Genomic DNA, 15,547 nt, shown 5'->3' with positions numbered 1-15,547 from the left:
ATTATCATGACAACAGTTCGCTTCCCTTTCTCATGTTCCCATCCTGCCAACATGGAAACCAGAGAGAAGACTTTAAAGAATCCGGAGTTGGACGTATTCTGGACAAAAAATGCTCTGCAGTTAATAATAGTCAAACATAATTGGCCCATTCAATCACGTTAGAATCAAGACATAGTTGTGTAGAGTAACAGAAATCATCTAGACTAAGAGGCCCTTATTTTATCTGTGAGAAAAACCAGGCTCCTGAGATCTAGAGACTCACTCACACCACCCAGGATGTCTGGGCACAGTTGAGGCTGACCCAGGCTGCCTGTGTCCCAGCACGGGGTTAATTTTGCCCAAGGTGTGAATCCACTGATGTATAAATTAAATATACAAGTGACTACAGTACTGGCAATAAGTACCAGTAAAACACGAAATTAGAAAGCTTAAAGCAAAACAGATTTGAGGAAAGGTCCCTGCTGAGAGAAATATGAATAGTAATATACTTTAAAGAAATTAGCCCTATGGTTAGGACACTTCCTTAGAACAAGAATAAAAGTATTTAAAAGTCACAATTTTGTGAAAGATTTGAACTCAAGCATGGTATGACTTTCACAAAGTTATATTCTGGGACAGTAAATTACTTGATTTGCTTGCACGTAAGAATTTTGATGAAAAAACTCACATAAACCAAACAACAAACATCAGGAAAAACCCAGGAAACGTAATTTAATTGACCTCGCCTTTGTAAATGAAAAGTACTGGCATTTTTTTCTCTAATGGGCTTTTAGGAAATAAAGTTTAGAAGTCAAAAGTTTAAAGCTCAAAAGCAGAACTAGTTTGGCAGTCGAATGAATCTAAGTAAGAAATTCTGAGCATCTCATATTTCTGAAGCCTACTGCTATCTATTTAGCCTCTTAAAACTAAAGTAAACAAAAAAAGGCCTTCCACCAAATCAAATGCAGCCTAGACCACCATTTCTATTTCAGATTTAGCTTAAACTCCAGGATTGCCAAACTCTAGAGCCCCCAAATAAACACTGGCCACTTAACTTCCTTTACACAGGTTAAGATAGTCCTTTCCTGGCAAAGAGACAGGAACTGCTTTTATTTCCATTTGCAGATAGGTAATTCACCAGGTGAAAAAATACAGTCCTTATGAACATACCAGGAAAACACTCATCAATTCTTTCAGATCAAGTTCAGTATCAACTCTCTGTCTGCACTCTGTTTTCTGGATTTAAGATGACTTCCTTAATGTTCAACCATGCTATAGGTCATGAAACACAGTCCACTAGAGAGAAACTCAGTTCCTTAGCAAACCCATTTCCAACTCTCATGCACGGAAGCAATAAAGATGTTCTGCTAATGGAAAATCAGACACAAATGAGGAGGGTAACATAGATGTTTAGCTTGCTACAGGCAACCCAAGCAAAGAGCTTGTCTGAGGGGCCTGTGTTGAGTTTAGAGCTTGGGACATGAAAGCCACTTTGGATCCATCTGAAACTAAAAGGAGGTGCCTATTTAAAAGGCCAAGACACTTGAACGGAAGAGCCACATATTGCTTTAGGTGCCACACATTCTAGAAGGTGGAAAACCATGCAGGTTCATCTGTGTTCCACCTACCTAAACAAAGTCATTTCCTGAGGGTATCATTTTCCCAACAGCTCAAGCCACTCTGGAATAGCTGTTCTGAATTCTATCTCTTTAAATACATATTGCTAAGGTTCCAGATGTCTGACCCTGTGTGGGAAAACCTATACAGCCATTCACGGTGCTTAGGTCAACTGTCAACTATTTATTTGATGGATTAATAACACCAAGACTGGGTAGTCTATCTGTGGTCCAATAGCCTGGACTCTCTCAAGGTGTCTGAGGGTTTTCTTTCCTGTGAAGTGAAAATAGAAGAACATCATCTCTAACAATCCCATTCATCGTTCTGTACGAATCTTGTACAAAACAGGCAATAAAAGGCATTTTCTTAAAGCTGCCAGAGCTTTAGTTGGGTATGCGGTTAAAAAAAAAGAAAGAAATAATATGCTTTGATTCTACTGCTTGACAAATTTAATTTCCAAATAATGAGTATTAGACATCTGTAGTGCAAACCCCCCAATCATTGAACCTGAGAGCTTTTGCTTTACTTACTTATATTTTAAGAGCAGCCACTGAATTAGCCAGAGTCCTACAAGGATCATGCCGTTAATTTCACAAATAGAAAAGGCCCACTGCACCCGGTTAAAATGGTCAAAAAACGTGTCCGGTAGTGGTGGCTGCACCTCCTTAGGAGGCACTCGTTCATGGACGACTGAGATCATCACTGTGGTGAGAACAAAACAGGAAAGTGCATAAAGAAAGGCCAGAAAAGTCTTGCCCCACTCCATGGGGTACTGGGAGCGCTCCGGTTCCGGCATGGGGATCTTTATCATCTCCTTCCTAAACCCATTTGGCATCCCGTTGGGTTTGACCTTGATGCTGAAGCTGCCATCGGGAGTGAGGACGTCTGTGCCAATGCTGAGGTGCCCGTTGGCGTGGCCGTTCTTGTGTGCTTCCATGTGGTGCTCCATTTTCAGGGTCTCTATCATGTCTAATAACCGCTGACCGTTGTCGGAGGAGACTCGGCACAAGGGGGGTTTTGTGAAATCCTCTTGGGTTAGGTTGATCAAGTCCCGGCCTGTGAAACGTTCCAGAGGCTCACAGTATTCTGGCATAGCATTCTCCAGCAGCCAGTCTGCCACCTTCTTGGGTGACCAATAAACCACTTCCTTCATTGTACTGGCAGACAACATGCAGTCCCCAGCTTGCTCTCGGCAGGTCAGCAGCAACCGTTCCTACAGAGCAGGACACTGTCCCATTGCAACATGTTCATCCTGTCAGGCCTCATGACAGAGACTTGTGTGGCAAGATGGTCAGGGCAGTTTTTAAACACCTCATGTAGCTGACCAGGATTCTTGAGGGCCTGGGCGTTCATTCACCTCATTTTTGAGCAAGATTCTTCCTTCTGTGGAGGCAAGAAAAAAAGTTAAAATACTGGGACTTTGAATCAATCTCTGCAAAATGCAAAAACTTAACATGCATAAGGAAAATGGAAAACCAGTTATTGGTAATGTCCATAGTTTTTAAACTTATATTAGTAGTTTAAGGGACCACTGATTCTCTGGTTAGTCTTCCGCGAAAGAGCATTAAATTGGACCTGAGAATGGACAAAGTCAAAGGGGAAATGTTTTACAACCTCTCCAATCGTTTCTTTCCCAAGAAATAATTCAACAGTGCTTTGGACACTGCTCAGTACAGATCAGTGATTCTCTTTGCCCTTCCATGCTTCCTGAGATAATCTGAAAGAATACGGCAAATTTGCTTAATCTACCATTCTATCTGGTGATGAAATGTTTTAAAATGTACATAACACACAGCAACTTAATAGATATCATAGAAATGTTGAGCGAGATGATCTGGTCCAACAATTTTATACTCTTTCATAAAAAAACCAATGAATCCCTTTTTCCAAATGTACTTGGACCCCAAATCTATAAAAGAATTATAAATGCAGCTGCTTGGTTGGAACACAGGTGGAGTGAAGGGCCAGGGTTCTCCTGCTCTGTTGATGTTTCTACTCCCCGCCCCGTGGGGGTTTCACGGAACCAATCCCACGGTTTCAAAATCAATGATCTGATTCAACTCCCTCGTATACAAACGAGGAAACTGAGCTCCAGAAAGATCAAGGAACCTGCCCGTGGTCAAGTGGCAGCTTGCACAGAAGAGTCATACAGTCAAGTTTCTGAATCCTAGTTCAATGTATTCATTTATTAAAATACTTAACCAGCTATGTGGCAATAACCAAAATACACATCTGTAGGATGTACATTCTACACATGTATTTCTAAATTTATATACGTACAAATATATGCATAAATAATGTATCTATATATTTAACCAAAACTATAGTTAAAGAATGTAACATTGCATAAAACAACTTGCAAAAAATACATCATATATTAACTGAAATTACACTAGATGATGGGCCTAGTGACATTTTCTACTTTTTTAATAAGCATGTATTACTTTTATAATGATCATTTAAAATTAAAAAACAAGAAAAGTTAGAAATAAAAGAGCTAGCTCTATAACAAAGCATTGTGGTTAATTAAACATGGCAGAAGACAGATCACAGTCTGATTCTCAGTGTCTCCCACGCATAACTCACTAGGTGAGCTGCAGCTTCTTCATCTGTAACGTGGGTATAATCAAATCTATCCTTCACAGGGTCGTTGTCAGTACTTAAGAAAACAAACGTAAAAGTTGATGTTACCTAACCTAGCACTAAAAGGGATCTGTTGGTATCCATATCCTTTTTTTTCCTTTCTCAAATTTCCTATCATGTCCAGTGGCTACCGTCCACTATATCTCACTATGAAAACACTCTGTCCAATAGTGGGCTAACCTTTTTTTTTCTTCCAAATGAATGTTGTGTTAACTGCAAAAACACTTGCACAGATATGTATGTTTAAGAGCTAGAAATTACTGATGGTAGTGTTTCCTTAACTCTGCTTTGTGGAATAATAATCTGATAAAATGCTCTAAGCTTAAAAAAAATATACATCCAAACAAGCCTAGGAACAGCACACTGTAATCTCTCCTGGGGAGAGCAGTACACAGTAGCATGTAAAAATCTCCAGGAAATCCTCCAGTAAAGAAACTGTTTGCCAGGATTTCTCAAATTGACTTCATCAAGGCTGTCCTCCTCCCTGCCTTTCTCCTCCCCACTAACTCCCACCAACTCCCTGTGGAACACACTGGGACAAATAAGACCAGTACTGAGGTCTTCTGATTTCAAAGTCCAAATTCATGTCTAGTGAATCCCAAGTCTGACTCTGGAATGAAGATAGACAATCTGTCCACTCCTAATTTCCCAATCCAAATAACATTCAGTCAAATGGCTAGAGCTTAAAAAGTATCCCAGACCTTGAAGAACTGGGCCTTCTCTCTTCTGAGCATGCACAGTCCTGAGCATCCACAGTGCTGTGCACCTCCCCTATTACACTCTCTTATGGTTAAGTGTCAGTCCAGGCTCCCCCAGGAGCTGAGGAGCGATTGTGGAAGGGCTACAATCTTAAGCATTCATGTATCTGGCATCCCCAGGGCTCAAAAGGTATTCAAACAATATCTGTTCAATATCTCAGGAAATGTCCCTTAGACCTAGCAACATGTAGGTGGTTTAATGGAGAATAAACCTACTAAAAATGCATTGATGTCGAAAACTGCTTTAAAACAATTTGGATGGTCAAGGAGAATAAGGTGGGCATTCTCCAGAGAGAAATATGAAACCAAAGTGAATCTCTGACCACTTAAAATCCACTGCAGAGCTGCTTCAATGGATCACTAGTACTGCCTAGAGTGACAAGAAGACACACACGCCAGATGGGAGTCCTGGCAGAAGATCCTACAGGAAAGCAGTTGTCCTGGCATCACTTCCCAGGCCTCCCCCAAAATACTCCTCAACAGAATTAAGATAACAGTCAAGGGAACCTTCAACAACCTGAAGCAGCTAAGAGAACTCTACAAAAAAAAAAAAAAAAAAATAGTGGAATGTTCAGGCCCAAGGGAATGAACAGGGGCTCTTCATGTAGGTTCTTCATTTTCCCCGGTCCAACACAGGAAGGCTGCCAGGGGGGAAACACCTCAGAACCACAAAGCCTAGACCAAGGTCCAAGGCGTTATTTCACTTCTCTCTGCTGGGGGGACAGTTAGAGAATCTCCTTTTAAGAGACAATAATCTTTAAAATAGAAAATAATCAAACGGTGGGAGACAACACATGGCCATCACACACATACATACTCACACACACACACTCATTCTGGCATTGTGAGCCTCCATCCAAATGAAGGAATGCTAATCTTGCAACGGCAAGTCCATCAGGCAGTTTCTGAGAGCCAAAGGGACTCTTAAGAGACAGCAAGATAAATCACTGATTTCCATTAATCAACTAGGACAACAAAATTGTTCACTCCTTAAGACAGTCCCTGTGCCTCCCTCCAACTTGGAATTCTCCGTCTACTTGTCTTCAACAAGGCCAGGTCCTTCCCTTAGTCTTTAAGGTCCTTCTCTGCAAATCCTTTTCTGACCACTTCACAACCCTTTCCCCTCTCCCTGAATCCCTACATCACTAATATCTGTGACACACAATATAATTTAACTGTCTTGTGTGCATGGTGTGGTAGACAGAGCACCAGCTGTGTGAGTCAGGGAGCCTGCAGACTCAAACTCAGCTTCCCTCCTTCTTGACAAAGTCTTGTAACCTCTCCAAGCCTCAGTCTACTCTGGAAAATAGGATTGATAACTACCTCACCTACCTTCACACGGGCTGCTACTGCTGTGAGGATCCAATTACGTAAAAGGAATGAAAACTATTAATGCCTCCAAGAAATACGTCTTGTTCTTTTTGTAATGTCCTGCTGCCTTTCTAACACCCAACTGGGCCCCTGTGATATTTCATAAATATTTACTGAAGCTGCCACTTCCAAATTTCATGAGAAAACAACCCTTTATTTCTCAAGCAAGCTTTGAAATTTGAAAATAAAGGCATCCATGCTGTTTTCCCGCAGCTGAGGCTGAAATCGTGTGGAAGGGAAAAAGTTGACTCCTATGGAAGTAACTGTTGGACAGCCAGTCAGTACTTCAAAGGCCACTGCTACAAGGTGAGGACTTACCCAGCGACTCCCGAGCCCAGCTGCAGGAGGAGAAGTGAGAAAGTGACTTTTCTCTGGACTCACACACTCAATTTAGAACATATGGTACCATTTCTGAAAAGTGAAAGGCAAAGTGTTTTCGCATCTAGACCCAGAAGACTGCACATTAGGCTGGGCTCAGAAAACAACTACCGCCATCACTCAGAAAACCCACCCCGAATCCAGGACTGGCAGAAGGTTAAGGACTGAAGTACAGCTCAAATCAGTAGATGTATTTCTCAGAACTGGGAGGAAGTAATGGAAGAGTAAAAACTGTACATGAACTAATTTGAGATACAGAAGAAGTGCTGGAACTGTCATTCATCTGTAATTTTTAGACATAAGTAAACTAAAATCCAGTGAGACTGTGACTTGTCTAAAATCTTATCCAAAGCAAAGAACTGGTCCTGGGGCTAGATGGAGACCCAAGATGCTTTACAGGGCTCTCCTAAGGCAAATATCCAACAGCCTCACAGATTTCAGCATGTATGAAGGATAGTCTAAAAAGTTTTTTAAAAGAAATTATAGTCCTCAGGCCAGCCCTGCGGTCTAGTGGTTCAGTGTGTTCCACTTCAGTGGCCCAGGTTCAGTTTCTAGGCACAGACCTATACCACTTGTCAGTGGCCATGCTGTGGTGGTGACCCACATACAAAATAGAGGAAGACTGGCACAGATGTTAGCTCAGGGCAAATCTTCCTCAGTCAAAAAAAAAAAAAAAATTAGTCCTATAGGATAAAGGGCAGGAACAACAGCATACTCATTATAGATTCTAAACTCAGCAGAATTTTCTTTTGGGCCTCAGCTAAGTGAAAAATGAATCTGCTAAATACAATTTGGTTCCAATTCTTAAAATAGATATTTTAGTCTTTAATATTATAAAAGGAATCAGATAAAATGCCACAACATACTATAAACTATTTATAGTTATCAAAGCTAGATCTTTAAAAACAGAAAAATAAGAGAAAGCAATTATCCTGGTAATGAGAAAACATTAATCAAGCAAAATCATTAAATAAATCATTTATGAATATTTGTTTACCTCACTCAAAAGGAATCTATTATCTTGTTATCTGGCATTGTCTAGAAATAAGACATTGTTGTGTTAACAAAAAGCTACCACATGGACTACACACTGACACAAGTTTTTCAAGAATTAGAATAGCATGAAACATACATCTATCAATGGGGCACCTGCTCAGAACATCGGAGGTCTAGTGCTTGCTCTGTCACTAACTTGTACTCCAAGCCTAGAGCTCGGTTTCCTATAATGGAATAATTTATTCCATCTGCTTGTTCTATTGCTTAAGGGAATTTACAGGCACCTGACAGTGCTTTGGAAAACATAAAGCAATACAAAAAAAGCAAGAAACTATTACACTGAACTTAATTTATTCTTCTTTGAAGATTCAATGGACTTTTTAAATGAGTGTCATGAAATTATGAATTGAATTTGTATGATTCTTTTAAGGCACGATGGACCAAAAGCTGAACACATGAAGCTGGCTAAATGCTGATAACGGCAAGTGCAAGTAGGAAGTGGTGCGTGCAGAATTAGTCTTATAAACATACAGGGAACTAAACTTTCTGCTTCATGCATCAAACCTCTAAAAACAACAGCAAAAGTAACATGAGTATACACGTGATTTTACTCTACCAGCTTATACAATCAACTTAATGCAAGACCAAATTTGGTGAGCACATAACATTTAACTCAGACTTTATAACATGAAATTACCTGTGGGTACGGTCTGTTAAAGAGCAATACAAACCAAGAATTGATATTATTTTATTGTGAAACAGATGAACTGCTTTTTTTGTAAATGCTTCAAGTCCAGATAAAGGTCTTTACATCTATCAGAACTTTCCATAAGAGTCAGAAATAACCTAATGGGGCCCAGCCCATGCTGAGGGGTTAAAAGTTCCGCACCCTCCACTTCGGCAGCCTGGGTTCGTGGGTTTGGATCCTGGGTGCAGACCTACTCCACTCATCAGCCACGCTGTGGAGGGATCTCACGTACAAAGTGGAGGACAATTGGTACGGATGTTAGCTCAGGGATAATCTTCTTCAAGGAAAAAAAAAAAAAGGAAAAGGATTGGCAAAGGATGTTAGCTCAGGGCAAATCTTCCTCAAAAATAAGAAAAAAAAAAGAAGAAAGAACCTAAAGGATCTTTTAGGGCAATGCAGCCCACTGCAATACTCACAAGGGAGGTGTTTAATTCTTCAATTTAGATGGCTCCTGAATGCTTTTCTCCAAACCGATCTAATCAGCTGTAGATTTTGTTGTTGTTGTTATTTAACACTTAAAGAGTTAAGTTAAATAGGCAGAATTCATAAAATCAAATTTGAAGAAGAAAAAATGGCTAGAACAACAACTACACAGTTTTAGTTCAAGGATCTACATATTTTTTCAATGTACGGTTGGGAAAATTGTCAAAGATTACCTCTGATGTCTTAACCTTTAAGTTGTCCTTTATTTTAAATTCCTATTACCTGCAGCACGCAAAACTGCACAGACTAAACTCTGATTAGCAAATAAAATCATCCCTTATGAAACGGCTCCTTGCACTAAGTCTCTGCTGACCTAGTTTGCTTAGATAGGAGAAGGAAGGGCTTGGTGAAGTGTACGTATCTGCCTCATGGTCCGCTTACACTGCAAGACTTTAAGCTGTTAGATGAGCCTCATGGGATGACATCTTTTGGTCACCGCCGCCTTCCTTATTTAATGATGTTTGATACTAAGATTTTGCTATATCTGAAATGGATTCTTTCTCAGCAGTATAACTTTCCCAATTGACAGCCTCCCTTTAATGCCCCCACTCATGTGACCCATTCCAATGTAGTAGCCTTCAATGTTCCAGAGGAAAAGAGATGATTCTTGGTTGACAAAATTAGTAGATAGGACATAATGACAAGAAACCAGCCATGTCAGTTGTCTAACTGTATACTATAAACCATGATTCTAGTTGTTCTCTGACAATATGAAATACAAAACCGTTCCATTGATTTCACGAAGAGTCCTGCCACCAGCAAAACTAACTAATACCATTTCCCATACCCGGAGCCTCCATTTGAGTCATTCTGTCGTGGAATGTAAATATTTAGTAACCAGAAAATTCAAAGAATCATATATTATGGCAAAAAATTAGAAATAACCTAAAAAATTCCACAGTGAGAATTGATTAAATATATCATTTTACAACAGAATACAAAGCCTGTACTAAAGACTGGACTATATTTCTATAATTGATAGTGATATATATTTATATTTATAACTTGTCAAATAGCTTACAAAAGAGAATGATACCATTTTTGTAAACACACATATATTACAAATATCCATAGGGAAAAAGTCTAGGTGTCTATCAACTTCTGTTACTCTTGAATGATAAAACTATGAAATAATTTTCTGCTATTTTTCAGTATTTTCTAATTCCTCTGATAAACACATATTACTTGTATTTAAAAACACAGAATATGCTTGAAAGAAAACAACTCTTTTCTTTTTTTTGTTTGTTTTGGGGTTTTTTTGAGGAAGATTAGCCCTGAGCTAACTGCTGCCAATCCTCTTCTTTTTGTTGAGGAAGACTGGCCCTGAGCTAACATCCATGCCCATCTTCCTCTACTCTATATGTGTGCCCATCTTCCTCTACTTTATATGTGGGACGCCTGCCACAGCATGGCTGCCAAGCAGTGCCAGGTCCACACCCGGGATCTGAACTGGCAAACCCTGGGCCACCAAAGCGGAATGTGCACACTTAACTGCTGCGCCACCAGGCCGGCCCCAAACAATTCTTTTCTAAACATATAGGCTGCATTGTAAAATTAAAAATAGATGCTTCCTACATTAGCTTTCTTTAAAAATACGAAATGGGCTTGCAGAATTCTCTAAATAACTGGAACCTTTGCCCTCTGTGTATAATTAGCTTCCCAAATCCTTCATATTCCCAAAACATAATGGTCCTGGGAGATGAGCCAAACCACCACCAAAGATAAAGCTGAAATCTGAACCTAAGTGCATAAAGAAATTCCGGTTTCAGATATTTCCCATCATTCCAGAGAGAAAACAACAACAAACTACCAGAATTACAACTGTTCTATCATGTAGATTTTCTTCAATATCCATCCATTTAGTCTACTGCCCAATGTAAAAGACCACTTGAAAACTGCCTTGTTGTCATTACGGTAAGGAAAAGTTTGCATAGTTCTAATGACAACTAATCACTACAGTTTTCCCCAGGGTTTCACTCTTAGAAGCCAATTACTGAAACTCTGAAGATGATCTATTCCCACTCAACTGATTAACTGCCTCTCTGAATCTGAAACCAGCAGGGCCATTTTAATATTCATCTAGTTAATCTGCAGTCCTTGGACACAGCAGCACTCAAGAATGTTAGGACGTAACCAATGTTTCCAAAACCCACTGGCTTTCAGGTCCAGCTGACGTGCACAGTGCTGATCTCATCTGCCTCAGAAGCCGGGGAAAGGCCAACACAGGCTCTGTATTTCCATTACACTCCACTCCATTCCTCTCCTTTCTTTCCATTCTTCTTTTTTAAAAAATGAGAGCTAGAATCCTTCTACTTTATGCTTGTTCAGCTGGAATAAAAACATTGCACGTTTCCTTTGAACCTATCAAAAGTAAATGAGGGCTACGAAAAAAGTCAAATGACTTAGGAAGAGGATGAGGCCACGCTTTACTGTCCTCTGTTTCTAAGAAACTTCAATACAGTACTTTAAAGCATACTGCAGCCTGGCTTACTTAAACTGCCTCAGTTTACTCATCTGTAAAGTCAAAGTAATCCTGCATTCCCACAGGGCTGCAATAAGGATTAGAAATCTGACATGGAATTTAGCCCATGCATATTCTCAGGAGCTTTTCAAGGCATCTGTGGGAGAAAAAGTCCAGATCCTTCCTCTTTTCCCTCCTTTCCTGCAGAAAATCCAACAGTGGTCAATCAAGAGATTGGGGATGGGGATGGGAGTGGCACTGGAGGTTAGTGATGGTGGCAGAGCCAGCATCAAAGGAGAGGAATGAGGTCACCCTGCCCCACCATTTCTTAGTCTTGCCTCATCCCTGAGTCTCCTCACAACCCCAGGATAAGCGGCCATAATAAAACAGGCTGTCTGGGGAAGTCATTTCACCAGGCTCTCAACTTCAGATGCCTTCAGGGGCCAGACAAGTCCAGCTAGGTCACAGAGAATAGGGAGTGGCAAGGACTGTGGCAATCAGGATAGGGCAAGCAACACCCAATGCAGTTCAAATTCAATTTTTTACAAAACTTTGGTAAGGAAGAGTGGTCCTGAGCTACCACTTGTTGCCAGTCTTCCTCTTTCCGCTTGAGGAAGAGTGGCCCTGAGCTAACATCTGTGCCCATCTTCCTCTATTTTGCATGTGGGATGCCTCCACAGCATGGCCTGATGAGTGGAGTAGGTCTGCACCCAGGATCCAAACCTGAGAACCCAGGCTGCTGAAGCAGAGTGAACTTAATTAAACACTACGCCACTGGGCTGGCCCCTTAAATGTAATTTTTTAAATGGCAAAAATAAAAAAATATGCAAACTGAATCTGGCCCATGGGATTGACGCTTTGCAACTTCACTCGCTCCCTCATCCACCATACCTAAATGGCCACTAATCCCTAGGAAGTCTAACTTGAAGGTGTTCCCAGATCTGCTCCTGTTTTTATCCCCATTTGCTTCTGCTTTAGTTTCTGCCTCCACTCTGGCTCAGCTGCAACCTGCCTCCACACTGCTATCAGATGAGTCTTTCCAGCATATAATCTGCTCTCTTCACTTGATGCTTAAGACCTGTGGTGGCTCCCAGCTCTCTGGTCAACGTTCAGACTCCTCAGCTTAGAAACAAGACCTTCCTTCCACAATACAAACTATGCCTTTACCTTTTCAGCCTTTCCCTATTTCCCTACTGGGCCTGTGTTACAACCATACTCAACTATGCAGTAGTTTCCCTCACACACCATTCAGTGCATAGCTTGTAAGTTGTTCTTTCTCCCTAGAATATCCTTCTCACCACATATTTTTGTTCTTTCAGGATTACCACTGTCAGAAAGCCCAGTCTCATTTGTATTGGAATCTCTAAAGCCTAACACCAGTGCACACTTAATAGATGTCTGTCGAACCTATGAATATATGAGAATGCAAAGGAGATGGCTTCTGCTTCCATAACATGGACCCAGTGATGAATATTTCCTTGTACATCAAGCATATAAAAATCTACATAAATATAACTGCTAAAATTTTAATACCACAATCCATTTCAAAAGTAAGAAAGGTACCTTCCCACGTAACAAAAAAAGAGGAATCTCAACCCAGAGTGGAAAAGATACAAGCTAACACATATAGCTCAAAGGGATACCAGCCTTGGATCCTAGCAGCCAGGGGCTGGGGTTTTAAGATCCAAGTCTGGGCAGGGGACATGGGCTGAGGCCAGATCAAGGCAGGGAACTGGAACTAAGACCCTTGAATAAAGCAACACTCTCTCTAGAAAAAATTGGACCTGTGAATTTAGGACTCCAAATGCAGACTCCAAATTTACACTACCTGCATGGTGTGGGATTTCCAAGCCAAGAAATTAATGCAAATACAAAAGAGAACTAAATGCAAAAGGATCCCTTAGAGACCCTTCAACAAGCAAGAGGTCAGATGATTCCCATGGAAAAAGTAATCTCTGCTGAGGATAAATAAACAATTGAAAATTATAAATCACATGAGGAAATAATCCACCATGAGGGAGATTTGGCAGGTGTGACAAATAGGACGTTTACCACACCATGAACTTGAGAAAACAAGTTTAAAGGGGGTATGAAATGAGTATACTAAAGAGGTAAAAGAAAGACTGAAACCATAATGAAAGAAAAAGAGATGATTAAAATAAAGAAACAGGTGTGTTTAAACAAAGTATAGGAAAATCCCAGGTTCGCTCTTTGGCCTGTGACTGGCTGGTAACTCGGGAGGAAAGAGGAGAGAGCAAAAGGTCAAAAGAGGAAGAGAAATCAGCAAAAATATAAAGTATATAAGTTGAAAGGCAACTGATAAGGTTTTTTTCCAACCTCAAAAACTCAAATAATCCACACCCATATATTTTTTCTGGGGGAAGAAAGGGGAATAGAACACCAAATCCAGTCAATCAAAAATGAATCAGATTTCACAAAAGATGTCTAACTGAATATATGCATTAGTTTCTATTGCCTCTTAAAAGTCCCTTGAAATGACAGTGCAAGAATTAAAAAAAAAAAGAGGCGAGAAGAGAAGAGGAGACAAGAGCAACATAATCTACAAAGCTGCGAAGCAGATGGACTAGTGGTAACTGATTTAGCCCACTCAAGAAAACAGAACCCTGAGCCAGCAAAGAGGAAAGAAGAGAAGCAATCTGATGTATGCAACAGAAACCATAAAAGGATGAGGAATTGGTGGCAGAGGAACCTTGCAAAGTAAGGGTGAAGGTGGAGCTAAAAACAGAAGGACCGGTTGAAAGACCATTTAAGAAGTTGCCCCTAGACTTTCACTTTGCCCAGTTGAACAACTGCTTCTTCTCGTCCACACCAGAGACGACTGGAAGTTTATTCTCTAGAAAAAGAGAAATGGAGACTCTCCAGGATAGGGAACATCAACACAGTTGAAGAATGAGGGGGCATTGTACTAAAAATAAGGGATTAAGCTGCAAATAGACGTTAAGTTGGATGCCCTCACCCTTTACCTCATTAGATACCCAGAATAGTAGGAGCTAGGATGAAAACTTCCACGTAGAAGGCCAGATAAAGTTTTTCTGGGAATCTCAGCCTGTTTTAAGAGAAAAGACCTAAGAACACTGATTGTCCAGCATTAAAATTCATGTAAACAAGCTCTACTTCTGCAAAGCTCTTCCAAACAGCATTTTTAGTGCTTCCTTTAACATCTGAATGGATGGCTAAAAATCAACAGATATTTAAAGCAATTCTAATAAGTATGACAGCCAGAGATCAAAACAAAACCTAACAAAGAAGAACTTGGAAGAGAAAGACTAAGTAGGGAAATGATAATGTTAAGAAAAGCTCTTATTAACATTCTCAAAAAGATATTAAACAGGAAAAAAACGACAGAAAAAAAATCAGAGAATTTAAAAAGAAAGCACTTGGAAATCCATACTAAATATGAAAAATTCAATAGAAACAATAGAAAATAAAGTTGAAAAGAATCTCTGAAAAAGTAGAACAAGATAGGAAGATGGAATATTGAGAGAAAAGGTAAGATCATTAAAAAAGTAATCTAGAACGTTCAATTCATGAATAGTAGGAGCTCAAGAGAAAACCCAAGAAAATTACTCAAGAAAACTTCTCAGAACTCAAGGGGACATGATTGAAAAGATTCAGCAAGTATCCAAGAACTAGGGCTGAACATACAAAATACATTTCTGTTATTATTATTCCATATTAATTAGTTATTTTAAAGGAAAAAGAGATGTTGAAGAATGCTCCAGCCCCATCCTGCTTTTCACCATCCTGGCTATATTTTCCTCCATCTTACCCCAACCACAGCTTCCAATCTCCCTCCTTCCTTACCTGTATTTCTGTCCCTGACCAGAAAAGCCACTGGAGACTTGGAGCTCAAAGACAGTGCCCTTTGTAGGGAAGGAGAGCAGAATATACCGCTTTGGCATAAGGCTTATTTTGAGTTGAAGGCAACTGAGAAGCAGATACAAGAGAAGCTCTCCGCCTCCCCCTATTTGTTTAAAAGCAGGACACAAATTTGTAAAAGTATTCCCCTCCCCTCTCTACCAGAAAGGACAGAGGTCAATCACTAGAGACAACTCTAGACCCTTATCAGCTCAGAGGTGGTACCAGAGGAAT

The 15,547-nt window shown here is 40.2% G+C and overlaps 1 protein-coding gene across 36 annotated transcripts in view; it reads right to left on the bottom strand.

The window, feature by feature from the left end:
- The window catches only part of SGMS1 (sphingomyelin synthase 1), a 279,683-nt gene that overhangs the window by 36,120 nt on the left and 228,016 nt on the right, over positions 1–15,547 (bottom strand). For all 36 annotated transcript variants that reach the window (XM_070562136.1, XM_070562104.1, XM_008518428.2 and 33 more), the window contains one exon: positions 2,127–2,979. In XM_070562136.1, coding sequence (XP_070418237.1) covers positions 2,127–2,767 — 641 coding nt within the window. In that variant the 5' untranslated portion in view covers positions 2,768–2,979. The remainder of the gene's footprint in view (positions 1–2,126; positions 2,980–15,547) is intronic.

Source organism: Equus przewalskii, chromosome 1 (assembly GCF_037783145.1).
Source record: "Equus przewalskii isolate Varuska chromosome 1, EquPr2, whole genome shotgun sequence".
Lineage (NCBI taxonomy): Eukaryota > Metazoa > Chordata > Mammalia > Perissodactyla > Equidae > Equus > Equus przewalskii.
This window is presented reverse-complemented; position numbering and strand designations above follow the sequence as displayed.